This window comes from Neophocaena asiaeorientalis, unplaced genomic scaffold, assembly GCF_003031525.2.
Source record: "Neophocaena asiaeorientalis asiaeorientalis breed wild unplaced genomic scaffold, Neophocaena_asiaeorientalis_V1.1 scaffold302, whole genome shotgun sequence".
NCBI classification, from domain to species: Eukaryota; Metazoa; Chordata; class Mammalia; order Artiodactyla; family Phocoenidae; genus Neophocaena; species Neophocaena asiaeorientalis.
Genome location: NW_020174038.1, coordinates 2,813,166 through 2,828,247, shown reverse-complemented (window position 1 = coordinate 2,828,247; position 15,082 = coordinate 2,813,166). Strand labels below are relative to the sequence as shown.

The window sequence follows — 15,082 nt, the reverse complement described above, 5'->3', positions numbered from 1 at the left end:
CCAGCAGCAGCTCCTTGAAGCCCTCACTTGCTTAAGTCTCGTCGCGAGGGGTTAATCACTGCTCTGGAGCATCTGCACCAGCCTCATTAGGCCGGCCTGTTGTGCAAACTGTCATGTTTCAGATTTGAAGCTTATCAGGGTCACGGCTAAGACAGTCCTTACAGAGGCAGGTCGAGGCATCTCCAGGGCCGGGGGCAGCGGGGGGCGGGTGGCAGCTGGCAAGTCACTTCTCTCTATGACCCTCTGACAGTGTCCCTCGTCTTATGGAATCATAAATGTGCCAGGATTTCCTGATGGGTTTGCCGCCTCCCTGCCTGTCTCCCCTAGATCGTGGTGACAGCACACAATTCTATGAATACGTTAAAAACTACCAAGCTGTACACTTTAAAGCGTAAATTTTATTATAGGTAAATTACATCTAAAGCTTTTACAAATAACAAAAAGAAAAAGAAGCAGTTAAGACAACGCAGTAACATATCAACTCCAGTATCAGATAAAATTCATATAGTGTTTCTTAAAATCAGTTAACCAATCAGTCTCCCCCTTTTCCTGAAGCAGTCAGTCAGTCTTCATCAGTTTAAAGGCGAGCTGAGTTTTTCTTCACAGATGAGGGATTAATTGTAGAACAATCATAAAAAAATATTTGAGGCTCTCCTTTAGGGTTTGAGGGTTGCAGTGATTTTCTCTGCCATCTGCCCCCTTGTTCTGTCACTGATCCCATGCACAAGGTCAAAGCAGCAGCTCCTGAGACCCTTAGAAGTTTGTGTTTGTCACTCCCGCCTTTGCATGCTGCCATGTCTTCTCCGGAGCATTCCTCATGGCGAGAAGTGCGAGGTGATTTTGTTTCTCCAGCTGCAGAACCCAGTTACTCTGTCCTGTCATATTTCTTCCGGCCTTGGTAACAAAGTTACACCCAGAGAAGTAACGTTTGTCCAGCACGTATAAAAATCTCCGCCTTTTCTCCAAACGGATTACGCCACACTTAGCCTTTTGAACAGAGAATGTATCGCAGGTACCACGTATGCCTTGGCCCAGACCTTGAAAGTAATTTTTACGCTTGTCCTGCTATGTTTTTATTTCCAGTGACTTTTCTGGAAGGGCAGTGCCTGTGACATGATCTGTTGTGCTTTTCTTAAGGGCCATAATCATAAAGCCTTTCTTTTTAGCAACAAAAACCCCTCCCTGAACCAGTGTAGAGCCTGGACAGGCCAGGTCGCAGCTCATGCTGTGTAAAGGAGGTCTGTGCCGCTTCTGAAGGAGCAGAGACCCAGCAGCAGAAGAGAGAACACCAGGCCTTGGACTTGGAGGGCTCTTCAGATCTGTCCTTCCTGTAACTAAGACTTTTTTGTCACTCAGCGTATCTGAGCCTCGCCAATAAGGTGATAACTGATACTTACAAATTTGTCTTCGAGGTCCTGCAGGATCACGTCTGCCTATTTAATTGTTAAAGAAAGCTTCAATTATATCCAGGGGTAGTGTTAAAAGTATCCCTCTGCCTTCACATCTTCTGCTAATTAGTAATTCCACTTGGGTGTGGAATGAACGGGATCTTTCTATTAACTAGATTAATGGGATAACCAGATCCGAACAGTCCCCATCTTCCCAAACAAAAGAACTTCTTGTAGAATATTCTAGATACAAGGTATCTTCTGAAAAATAGCAATGAAATCATTAATTAACATTTTCGTTTTCTTCAAAGTGAAAGGAGGAGCCCAGTGACTTTGCACACAGGGGTTCTATTTCTGAACAATTCCGTTTGGCCTCCTGGAAGGTCTGAGTGACTTTCGGTGGAATAACCGGATCTGTTTGCTCCGAGGAGAGGGCGCAAGTCCTCTGAGGAAGCAGGGAGACAGATGGCCAGCTATTGTGTTACCACCATCATCTGCTGGGCCGTGAGCAAATATTAAGTGAATAACATATATGTAATTGGTGTGAAAGTACAGTCGCAACATTTCTAATTCCGTCTGAAGGATGGCTACCTCTTGAACATTTGTATTTCATAGAATACTATATTGAAATGTTTCTGTTTACAGGGTTAATCCATTTTAAACCTCTTTAAAGTGAACATTTTCCCCCATTTTTGATACCACTGTGCAATGTCTTGAATTGAAATGGCCCGTAATGGCCCTTTTTTATTTTCCATAACAACGTGAGCACTGAATTATAGCTGTGCAATTATGTAAACAATGGAAATGCTTCCAGAATGAATCCTTCCTTTTAAATTTTCATTTTGTGTAATTGTTGGAAGGTTTGGAGCCATAATAAACAAAATTATTTTACACATTTATCGTTCTAAAGGTCAATTATAAGAGAACTAAAGAAACAGCACTATGCAAAATGAATAAACCAATTTCTGTTGCCATCGCCATATGTTTTTCTTATCACTTATGGTTTTTCCAGTTACTGTGTACATAGCATTCAATTAAAGCGATTCATTTACTAGGCTGAATGTGGTTGGTGTTTATAGAACTGTGCTTTGGAGGGGAGGAAACAACATGCCTCTATTTGAATTACCTGATTTTTTTGTAAGATCAGTGATAAGAGACAGATGTTCTCACCAGTTACTTTCTCACAAACCTGAATCTCTGGATAAGCTGCAAATTCACAGCTATCATCTTACAATCCCGTTTTCACACTCAGTGTAGCATGCGTGTGGACTTGTAACCAAAAATGAGAGGAAAATACTAGTTTGGTGGTCCGTTCCTCATATTACAGCATTTTGCGGATTGAATTTTATTTCCTCTGAACAAAAAGCGTGCGAAAGAGTTTCATGCTGGTCAATTTTCAAGAATAAGCTTAATTCCTATTTTAGAGTCCATCTTTTTATTGAGCTTATAGTTTTGCTTATTATTTTCGGTCTGTTTAGAACGTGGAAAAGAAACGAATTTTTGCTACCAGACTCACTTGACTGGGTACATTCTAGAACTCCTTAGAAGAATGGACTCTTGAATATCTAAAACAGAGCATTTTCCGGTTTTTATTTCATTATTTGCCCTATAAATTATATACACTATGGCTAATTGCTGTAACACTTTGCTAAGGATGTTATTGGAGAGAATTAGTTTTTAGGGTTTTTTAACTTCTGGGAGAATGTAATCTAAGAGGCTTTGGGGACCACCTTTGAAATGTTTTAAAAAGCTCTTTCTGAGTATCAGCAAAATAGTAGTTCACGGAATTCTACAAAGTAAATTCTAGAAAGTAAAAATCCTTCATAGTCCTTCCCTTCTATTTTTACTCTGTTTACTTCTGTGTGACCTTCTTCAGTTTACAAGGCATGTGTTCACATCTCTCCCGTTACCCACAAGTCCAGGGGGAATCAGTCCCTTCTGTGGAAGAGAAATGAGAAGCTCTAAGCTCGACGTGACCTGTCCACGGTCACATACACGAGGTCTTGACCCCAGGCCTGGGGCTCTTTTCACTCTGCCAGAGTCTGACTTGAGTACGGGGGCATTTTCCACCATGATCACAAAGGAGGGGACACTGAATAGCCCTGAGTCGAACCCGGGGTGCCATGGCCCTGGCTCTGCCAGCCCTGTGACTCCCGGACAGGTGGCTGGAGCGGGCACAGAACTTCTCTCTCCACCCAGGATGCAAACCACGCTGTTAACAAGGACAGCTTCCATCTGACGGGGATGTTTAGCAAAAACTCAGTAGCCTTGGTTTACCATAATTGTACTGATTTAAGGGTTATTTTCTACTTATGACAGGATACGAGTTTTCCAGAATGCTCTTATTTACATGAAAAAAAAGTGAGTTACTTTGAAAAACAGACAAATCATGTTCACTTTGGACTTGAATAGGACAAAAAGCATGAGGGTTGTACGTGAATAATTTGTGTTTGGGAAGCACCATCCTGTTCGGTCTCCCTGAAACCCCGGGGACCCAGGAGAAAGCTTCAGTCTCAAGATTTTCATTTTCGCAAGGATTCCGGCTGTCGCCGTGGTCTCAGCGTGTGGACAGGAAGGCTCCTACCAGAAGTGCCGGCAGCCCTTCGTGGACGTCCCTCTGCTGGGAAGATGCAGCTGCTCTCCTTCGAGCACCACGGTTATTCCTAATTTCAAAATGTTGTCACAAAGATTGTAATCGTTGGGTTGTTCCATTTCAGTGTGGATAAGCAAAAGAAGCAAGCATATGGCCCTAACTTGGCCGACTGGCTATACAGCCCCCTCTTTAACCCCCATATTAACCCCAGCCCAGAGCTGCTGTAACTGGCGGCCTCACTTCTCCTGGGGGCCGCCTTCCGTGGGTGGCGGGCAGGCTAGGCCAGCCATCTGTTATTTTGCCTTCTCTTTCCAACCTTCTCGCCCGTAGAAACAGGTTCCGTTCAAGAGACTGGCCGGGGTCCAGGGGGTGGGGAGCCTGTGACATTTCTGCTTCCTTCAGCATCAGTGGCAACTTAGTCATTTCTGGGAATGCCCCACTTCCAGCTCATTGCCTGGACGCATCCGAACCTTGTGAAGCGAAATGGATTTCATGTATAAATTCTGGCTTTAGCTTGTTAAAGGATTTAGTTCATAATTCCCGTAAACGTATCCCAGAAAACCCTTTTTTAAAATTAAACCTCTCAATTCCAGTGGTGAAAAATCTGTGATTTAAGTATGTGCTAAAAGGTGTTAAAAACCCACACGGTTCGAGGCTCAGTTCCTCCTCTCAACAGATGGAATTAACACAAACCTAACAAAGTTAACATCATGGTTGTTTGCATTATTAATCTTCCCACGCACGGCATTCTACTACCTTGCGAGCCAGGTTTGCACGAATCCTTTCGTGGCAGCAGATGTCAACAGAAGCGTGCTTCCATCTGCTGCCCGAGACCTTGATGCCTGATACCCCGAGACGAGGCCCAGCACAGAGCGTACCTCTGTGAGTAATTACAGGTGTGTGGTGAGGAGTCCAGGGCATTAATCAGAGGCTTCATTATGAAAAAGGTGGATCTTTTGTTCTGCGCTCAGAGCGGGAGTTGACCACACACTTTCTAAACTGCAGTGTCCATCTGCTCAGCCCCTAGAATGTTTGCCTTGGCTGATGTGGACACTGAAATGTATCAAAGGACGTGATTACAGCAGGTTTAAACATTAACCCGGGGGAAGCGTGGTTCGGGTTTTTCTTTCCTTTCCTCCTTCCTTCCTCCCTTTTATCTGTCTATTTATCTGTTTGTCTCTCTGTTTGTTTTTGGTATAGGAAAAAGTCTGCTGAAATGCTAAAACCTTAAGTTAGTACTTGCTAAACAATTTACCATATAAGAGTTCTAATAAAGCACTGCGCCGTCATTTTAAGGACACACACAGCATGATTTGTAGACACTAAATGAGCCTGCTGTGTGAGGAAGAAGCCTTAGAAAAAATGTTTTGTGAACACCTAAAGGTTCTCTTTTAAGATTACATGTTGTTCAATAAGGTTATTTTTATGAAAAGGGACTTAATGTGTTAGAATCGAGCACACTGCTATCCCTTGCTCTAATTTAATCAAGTTAAATCAGGATTATTTTAAAGGATTTTCGAATAGCTACACTGAAATTTGAGAAAACAAACCAGAGGTTTTGGGGGCTTTTTGTTGTTGTTGTTTTGGTATTTTGCTGCTTGTATTTTGCGACTAACTCTAGGTTATATAACTACAAGTCCCATAACTACAGCACTTCAGTGCATTTGATGAATGCACTTGGCCTAGAACTGCATAAAAGCAGTTTGTGGTTTTCTTACTAATCCCCTTTGCACACACTCGCACAGATGGCTTCAGAGACGCGGCCTGGCCGTGGATGGCACGAACGCCGTCCAGGAGAAGAGCCCTGGTCTGCCACGGGCTGGAATGAGGCAACGCCTCAGAACAGAGCTGGCGGGCAGGGGCCAGCCGGCCACCCACCAGTGAGAGGCCCTTCCAGACCCAGGGACACCAGGTGTCTGGGGGCAGATGGTCCACACGCAGCACTGGGCACACGTGCCTTGCCACCCACTTCTACCCGGAGCCCCACCGACCACCTGACCTTGGCGTGTGACCCATCCCAGCGGGACCCACGCTCCCATTGTTTCACACAGGAGTCGCCCGAAGAATGCGAGTTTCCATCTCTGCCTACTTCAGGAGTTTGTAATAGAACAGTGTGCTTTGACTTTTGAAAATTGAAGAAGATGAGAAGTGATAGCTTCTTGCAGGTTTAATTTATTTGTCTACCTCAACACTCCTGTAGCTTGTCCGAGGAGCCCACCTCTACATGGAAGATGGAAGAGTGTCTAGTCCCAATGCCACAATTCAGGTCTTGGACAAGTCACCCTACAGTTTAAGGTCTCTGTCCTCTTATGTGTAAAATGAGTACACAATAGCCCCTGGACTAACTCATCTCCTGGAACCCTTTTCACTGAAAAAGTTCCGTGGTCTGTTTTCTTTCAGATAATCTCACAGTAGTCATATGTACAGACGAACTGATGACTTTGGAATTTTGGTCTGGAAACTTACAGTTGTGTTTTCTTTTCTCCCCTTCTAGGATATCTTAAATACCATTGTAAGGCACTGCCCACCCCGCTTTTTCTCCCTGGGTTTGCCCGGCTTCTCCATGCTGGTGGGGGACTTCATCACGGCCGCTGCCAGGGTCCTCAGTGCAGACACGCTGGCGGTGAGTGTGACAATGCTCAGCATCCCAGCTCCCAGGAGGCTTCACAGCGGCTAACAAGGTTCAGATTTCTCCACTCCTAACAGGTGTTGACTCATTAGTGCAACGTGAAACCGGGCTCTCGGGTAGATGCCCTGGCAGCTGATGTGTGAAATTGTAGGATAAGATGACACACTGGTAGTGGAAAGGCGTTTCATCAAAAGGCCAGAGTGTGAGAAATCATGTCCTCACTAATATGGCAGCACATTTACACAGTCAGAGGCAGGACTGGTCTCCTAGAATCTTGTTAGCATTTTTCAGTAAATGGTGGCACAGACACTAATGTCTGTGGTCAAGAGAGATTTTTTTTTTTTTTTTGCGGTACGCGGGCCTCTCACCACTGTGGCCTCTCCCACTGTGGAGCACAGGCTCCGGACGCGCAGGTTCAGCGGCCATGGTTCACGGGTGCAGCCGCTCCGCGGCATGTGGGATCTTCCCGTACTGGTGCACGAACCCGTATCCCCTGCATCGGCAGGCGGACTCTCAACCACTGCGCCACCAGGGAAGCCCAAGAGAGAATTTTAAGTGTACATCATCAATAAGGTTTTTTTCTATTATTAAGTCTTAGTTATAAGTCTAATAGAAAATATTTTCTTAAACTGTTAGAACACTAAAATTTTTAACCAGAAAATTAATATATATCGTCGTATTCATATGTCATAAAACTCTGGCAGAATTCTTGTACTAAGAAGTGAGAAGCAAGTGGACTAAGCGAGCGCTAAGGGCTACGAAAAGAATTGATTTGTAGTCTCCACCTTTACCTCCACTATTAGGGCGATGTATTAACGCCTTTGAGAGGACACTCTCACCCATTTCAATTTAAAGGCCTCTCACAGTTGTGCTCTGTACAGCTGTTACCTGTTCAGAGCCAGTTTTCCCTTCTTTAAATGGTGTAAATAAAACTAGCTTTACTGTTTGCCAGGCACTTCTGTTGAAATCAGTGTGAGTATCTAGCTACCTAAATTCTGTTTGACACGTTGTTACTTTCTTATTCTACTTATTTCTTCACTGCAGGGCAAATTCAAACTCCAACCCTGGGTTTTGAATTAAATTGTTTTTTTAATGCTTTGTATAGCTGGTATTTCATGCGCTTTTTCTTCTAGGGGTAAATTAAAAAGCGAAGGGGAGGGAAGAGAGACAGGAGCAAAAGGGATGGATGAGTGAAAAGAAGGAAGAAAGAAGGAAAATGTTGAATCTGTTCAACTGTTTTTCTTTTTTCTAAAGACTATGACAACTTTTCATACTTATTTCTGAAAAACTTTTTGTAGGATAATCATTCTCAAGGAACCTTCTAATTTACTTTCAACCATTCAAATCAACATTGAAAAAACTTTGGGAAAAAAATTGAAAAACTTTGGAAAAGACATTGAAAAAACAGGATATAGGAAGGAAACTACTTTATTGAAATTTTCCTTACTTGCTCTGAGAGTTTCCTGTGAAAATGCTGGCGCCCTTTCTAGTGATAATATCATGCATGGTGGTCATTCTCTGTGAAAATTTATCTTTCGACTAGATGAGCTATTAAAGTGGCCTTCCAAAACATTTGTTTAAAGAGAGAGAGAGAGAGAGAAAATATGAGAATGTGAGTGTAAGATTTATATTACATAAAGGAACAATAACCCTGAATTACTTTGAATCACTCTCTGAATTTAAACTTGAGGTTTAAAATTGTATGAGAACTAGTGAGAGGTGTTCGGATAGGGACACACCTGCTCAGTCAGAATTTTCTGTTAATTACAAGCCTGGAGGACTCCTGGTACGTAGATCTGCCTGCTGAGGCCACGAGGGAAAGAGAAACGCGTGCACAAGTACCCAGGAGATGGGGGAAGATCGCGCTCAGCAAACATTGTTATCACAGCTCCAAACTAGAGACGATCCGAAAGTCCACCAGCGGCAGAGTGGATGCATCCTGATGTGCACACAGCCAGGGATATTACATGCAATTCTCTCCCCATTCTCCATCCTGCAGCCCTGCCCAGCCAGGCCCAGGGTCCTTCCCAGCATTGTGGGTACTAGCCATCCATCCTGGGGCAACAGACTCACAGGCCTCACTCTTCTGTGTGTAAATTGGGGCTCACCACAGGCCCAGTACCCAGGCAAAAAAATTATCTAGATTTACTCCGCTCTTTGAATAAAGCTGCGTGACAGCTCTTTATTTTATGTAGGAGCTATTGTTTTGTATCCAGTGGTTACAGAGTCACACACGACTCAGGGGAAAAAATCAGCCTCGGCGACGTTCAAACCAAGACTATATGGTGGGTCAAGGGAACCGTTAGTGAAGGCCGAAAGAACAAGTCTGTGGGAGAAACACTGACTGCGGACGTACTATATGCCAGGACCTGGCCTGCGTAAATGTGACAGGGAACCCATCCTCCGGGAATCGGACAGGTAAACTAAGCGTTAATATTTGCACATAAGTTTCTAGCAGCCACAATAGAAGCACCTCCAGAACCCAGAGGGGTGCCAGTATGGGACCAGTTAATTCTGCATGATGAGAGCTGGAAGGGAAGGCATCTGTTAGAAAAGTCTTCATGGAAGAAGCAAAGCTGACGCGGAGACCTGCAAGGTGGGCCCTGTCCATCCGTGAATGAGAACCACAGCCACCACCTTTTCCCCAGGTGGTGTTTACTGGGCATCCTCGGGGGAGAGAAGTGACGAAGACTGTCTGCCCTCTGTCTTCGTGGGGAATGCAGACATCAAATGAATACATAACGTGTCGTCAGGAAGTGATGAATACCAAGGGAAAACCCAAAGCAGGGATGCTGGAGGACACAGAGGTGGAATGACACAATGTCTTGAATTTGCTTTAAAACTGAAAGTGGAAAACTTTTAAACAAATTTGAAATACTGAAATGAAAAAAACGAAAAGGAGATAAATGAGGCAAGAGTGGTAACATCTTGAGTCTAGGCATTGGGTGCATGGATATAACATTCTGTCTACTTTTACATTTAGAGATTTTCTTAACAGGAAAATAGAGGAAGGTACAGGTAGCAGGTAAGGGGGCAGTGATGGTGGCTGGGTGGTGTCACACAGAACCATAGCACCCTGTGGCGAGGGGGCGCTTGACAGGGGAGATGGCTTCTGGACCTTGAGTGGAGATGGCAAACAGGTAGTCGGATCTACAGATCTGGACTCAGGAAGGAAGCCAGGGCTACCGAGAGGTGCTGAGGGGTTGGCGACACGTAGGAGGTATTTAAACCCTCGGGTCTGGACATCCCGGACGAGTTGAGTGTAGATCTCGGAGGGAAGAGGGCCGAGAATTGCACTCAGCACCCTGGAGTCTATATCCTGAGGAGGCGAGGGGTCCCAGCAAGGAGACTGTCAGGTCCCCTGGGGAACCAAGAAAGGTGTCCAAGTGATGGAAGGGCTCCCGGGTGCACGGGAGCTGTCAGCTGCATCCCCTGCCGTGCGGGGTCAGGTGAGACCAGGCCTGGATGGGAACTGGTGGGTCTTGTGTTGTGGGGGTCATGTAACGAGAAGCTGTGTGCTCACTGACCAACTTTGAAAAACCTGAACATTTTGGTGTTAGTAGTTTCAAATCTTTGTATTTAAAAAGTGAAGTAAAACAGGAAACAGTAAACTTCACCCCTGATGCCGTTGCTCCAGCAGGGCTGCCTCAAAATCATGAAAAAGTAAAACACATTGTTGCTTATCTAACGTTTATAACCAGAAGGAAAATGTGTGTCTCACTTCCCTTTGCCGTGTGCAGGCCCCTCGTTTGGAAGCCCTCACCATTCTCGGGTCTCTGGTCTGCTTTCCCAACACCTACCGCGAGATCCCTCTGTGGCAGCCGGTGCCCGAAGTTACTGAAGTCACCAGGGGAACGGAAGATGTCAAGGTACGTGATGCAATGACCGAATCTCAGGTTAGCATCTTCTATAAATTTATTTATTTATTTATTTATTTTTTATTTTTGACTGTGTTGGGTCTTCGCTGCTGTGCACGGGCTTCCTCTAGTTGTGGCGAGCGGGGGCTACTTTTCGTTGTGGTACGTGGGCTTCTCATTGCGGTGGCTTCTCTTGTTGCAGAGCATGGGCTCTAGGCGCGCAGGCTTCAGTAGCTGCTCCGCAGCATGTGGGATCTTCCCGGGCCAGGGATCGAACCCATGTCCCCCTGCATTGGCAGGCGGATTCTTAACCACTTCGCCACCAGGGAAGCCCTGGTTAGCATCTTCTAACTCGAGCTGTGTGGTTCTCTCTTCCATTATTATGCATTGAGCTGTTTATCCCTGAAAGTTTGGCTATATCGTTTAGATGTATCAGTTGTTTTTTTTAGAAGGCTGGTTTTGGGGGGATTAAATGAACTAGATGGAGAGCGATGGTTAGGTTCCTCGGGTGTTTTTTATTAGATCTGTTTATCATGCCTACGGATCATGATTATGTAATGAATCATTCTTTGTAATAATTTTATTAGTGTAACTATGCTGCTTTAGTGCATCAAGTGAATTTATAAGAAATAATTGAAATAAGCAAAACATTCAAGCCCATTGTTGGCCTGATTAAATACTACTACTATTTGAGGTTCTAAATTAATCCTTGGAGAATAAAATTAAACAGTCTCTCCTCAGCTGACTTTGGGGCAAAGAAAAATGCTTTTCAAATCAATCAATTAATTTATCTATCTATAGTACACAAGTACAACGTGTGGTTCAGTTTACGATGTATAATCCAGTTGAAGTAAAAGAAAACCGAGATTTTTCCTATGACGAAGAGTCATTTGCTCTGCTTGGTTTTTATTGTATACACAGAAAAGCTCTTCCCTAGGCAGGCTCAAAGCCCTGCGAGCCCCCGGCTGAGACCACCATGCTGCTCCCCTGAGCCCCTTGTGTCCTTCCCCCAGTCCTTCAGTGGCCCCTCACTGCCTAGAATGAGGACAGAACATGTGGGAAATCAACTACTAAACAAGGTTTTTATTTTACGTCATTTTGTGTTTTTAGCACTACCTCATAAGTATTTTACTGAAGAATGCCACAGAGGAACCAAATGAGAGTGCAAGGTAAATGCTAAATAAAAGGTAAACTAGTTTAGAATTTTAAGATACACATTCATGTGTAATCAGTTAATATTAAAAATACTTATTCTTTCACATTACTCTTACACTAAAAAGTACAGTAAGAATTATGTGGGGAAAATGCTTTATTAATTTTCTCAAAGGTGCCATTATTAAGTGCAAAGCACAAGGTGTAGATGATTGTGTGTAGCACATGCTACCTTTTGTGTAAGAAAAAGCAAGATTGTGAATACCTAGGTGTATTCCCTGATATTTTTAACAAGGAAGAAAATGGAAGGATAAACCGAAATGTATAAAAATGATGTACTTACAGGATAGCGATTCTCAATCGGCAGTGATTTTGTATCCCAGGAAACATTCAGCAATGTCTGGAAACATTTTGGTCGCTTCCACCAGGCATCTGAGGTTGCTGGCAGTCTGTGGCCAAGATAGGAGGTTTTCTGGGGCACGTACAGAGTGAAAAGTTCCTATCTGTCCTCCCCAGGTGAGGCCCGGAGCTGGGAGCACTGGTGGCGGGCACAGCAGTTTCTGATCCTCAACCTCCAAGCTTGTAAGGTCTCCAGAAGCCCAGCTCCGCCTCTTGCTCGTGTCCTGCCCCCTCCGGGCCGGTTCCAAGCGAGCAGCGGGCACTTGCACTGTCTTGTTAGCTCTCCGATCATTTTCAAGGGTTTTTTCTTTTGTATTTTGTCTAACTTCTTCACTTACCTTCAGTGGACGGTTTAGTCACGATTTTCTAGTCTGCCATTACCAGAAGCTGTAAATTCATGATCGATTTGATAATATTAAATAACCTTGCATTTGGGGATAAACACAACTTGGTTTACACAGCACTGGATCTGATTTGACTAACATTTTGTTCAGGAAAGTTGAATTTATATTCATGGCCTTTAATTTTCTCTCCCCATCCTGTCCTTGTCAGGTTTGATTACAAGGTTATATAGTCTCACAAAATGAGCGAAGTGCTGTTTCATTCTGTTCAGTCAGCAAGAGTTTTTGTAAAATTGGACTTGATAGTCTTGTGTATTTATTTAATAGACCTTGATAGTAAAACTATCAAGGTATTTTCTTTATAAGAAGGTTCACCACGGACTCATTTTCTTCAATGATTTTAAGGAAAAGGTTTTTTTTGACAGTTTAGATGAACTAAAATTTTCTAAAAACTTGTCCATTCCAAGTTTTGAAACATTGTGGCATCCATGGTGTTTCCATTATCCCTTTGCTATCTTTTATCTCTTTCACTTCTATAGCTATAAGCGCTTTTTAATCTCTGACACTTTTTGTGTGTTCTCTGATTTTTCTCACTAGTCTTACCAAATATCTGTCAATTTTATTGGTCTTTTCAAAGAAGAGACTTTTGTCTTTGTTCAACCTCTCTAGTCTATATTTTAATTTCCTACTCTCTGCTCTTTTTTTAATGTTCGTTCTACTTTCTTTACATTCTATAATTCTTTTTCTCACTTTTGAAGTTGTATACTTAGTATATTAATTCTCAGCCTTTCTTTTATGCAAATATGAACAGTTAAGTCCATATGTTTATTTCTAGGTGCTACTTTGTCTGAGTTCTTTAAGTTTTGATATGTAATATTTTTGCATTACAAATTTTTTCAAGTTTCCATTATGATTCCTTCATTGAGTCATGATTTATTGAGCAATGTATTTCTTAATTTCCAAAAATATGGTTACTTCTCTTTATCTTTATGCTGCTGATGTCTTAGTTAATTGCATTCTGGATCAAAAATGTTGTTGGTCTTTGGAATTGTTGAGATTTGCTTTATGGTCTAATATGTAGTCAGTTTTTCCAAATGTCCCATATATGCTTGAAAGAATGTATATACTATTCTTCAGTTGTTGGGTGTAGTGTTCTAGATGTGTCCATTAGATTAACTTTTAAATCATGTGTTTCAAATATTACATATTCTTTCTATTTTTTTATCATCTAGATCATTTACTGAGAAAGATATGTTAAAAATCTCCCAATTTTATGGTGCATTTATATATTTCTCTTCGTATTTCTGTCAGTCTTTGTTTTATATATTTTGAAGCTATGTTATTAGCTGCACAGAAGTGTAAAATTATCCTATCTCTGTAGTTAATCAAATCTTTTATATTTACATAGTGACCTCTTTATCTTTAAGGGTGATTTTTTTATCTTAAAGACCAGTTGTCTGATATTGATTCAGCTATATTTTAAAATAATATTTTCTTTTAAATTTAACCTTTCTATATTCTTCTCTTTTAAATGTCTTTGCAAAAGCTGTACATACTTGATTTTATGTGTTTATCCTGTCTGATCTTTAGCTTTTAACTGAAGCTTTAGTTCATTTGCATTTACTGTAGTTACTGAAATATTTGGATGTAACTCTTTCATCTTATTTTATATTTTGCTATTTGTCTTTTTCAATATTTCTTTCATTTTTGTCCTGTTTTTTTACCTTCATATTTTTTCACTCACCTTTTCCTCCTTCCTTCCTTCCTTCCTTTTTTTGGGAGTGATTGTGTTTTTTTCACATTCCATTTATTACCTCTAATTTTTTAGAAGTCATAGACTTTCAGTTCTTTTAGAGGCTGCCTTAGAAATTTTAATATGCATACTTACCTTGCTAGCTCTTAGTCTGTCTTTATCCTCCTCCTGAACGATGCCAGTTCCTTAGAATGTAATATTCTGATTTTGCTCCTCTGTCACTGTAGCTGTTCCTCTCCTGTCTGCCTTCTCTGCCTACCTCTGGGGGTTAGAGTGACTCGGGGTTTAGGGCTGGCTGTCTTTCCCTCTGCATGACGTTCCTAGGTGCTCTTATTCATTTCACCAGACTTTTTTAACACCATCTGCTTGCTGATGATACTCAATTTATTTTCCTGGCCCCTTCTGTCAACCCCTTAAGTATTCAGGCTTTTATATTAAACTGCCTACTTGATATCTCAACTTGGGTGTCTTAACACATGTAAACTTAACACAACCATAACTGAAGCCTTGAGTCTGCTGTCTGCTCCAGAGCCTAACTGTCCTCAGACATCATCTCAGTACTTGTCACCATCATCTGCCCAGACTGTCAATTCAGAAACTTGGGAAAATCCTTGATTTCTCCTTTACCTGCACCTGCTACATTCAGACCTTCAACAAGTCTTGGCAGTATCTTTCTTCCCTCTTCCTTTAGTGTAGAAAGCCAAATTCCTGTGGAGTTAAAAGTGGAATAGAAATATGTATAATATGGTCAGTCTTTCTTAGTTGTGTGTAAAAGGAGTTAGGCAGTTAGGAGTTAGGAGTTAAGGTCATATGAGTGTAGATAAGCAGACTGAAATATGATCAAGATTCAAATAAATGGAGGAGAACTGAGAGAGAATATAGTTATAATTGTGAGTGATAGTAATTCAGAAAAAGCAAGAAGTTTTTTTTTTTTTTTTTTTTTTTTTTTTTTTTTTTTTTTTTTGTTTTT

At 42.2% G+C, this 15,082-nt stretch overlaps 1 protein-coding gene across 4 annotated transcripts in view; it reads left to right on the top strand.

Annotated features, from left to right (window-relative positions):
* RALGAPA2 (Ral GTPase activating protein catalytic subunit alpha 2) overlaps positions 1–15,082 on the top strand; it is a 282,773-nt gene that overhangs the window by 144,471 nt on the left and 123,220 nt on the right. For all 4 annotated transcript variants that reach the window (XR_003004327.1, XR_003004326.1, XM_024753744.1 and 1 more), the window contains 3 exons: positions 6,476–6,604; positions 10,351–10,479; positions 11,578–11,636. Coding sequence is in view for 2 of the 4 variants with exons in the window: in XM_024753744.1 (XP_024609512.1) it covers positions 6,476–6,604; positions 10,351–10,479; positions 11,578–11,636 (317 nt within the window). In the remaining 2 variants the exon portion in view is untranslated. The remainder of the gene's footprint in view (positions 1–6,475; positions 6,605–10,350; positions 10,480–11,577; positions 11,637–15,082) is intronic.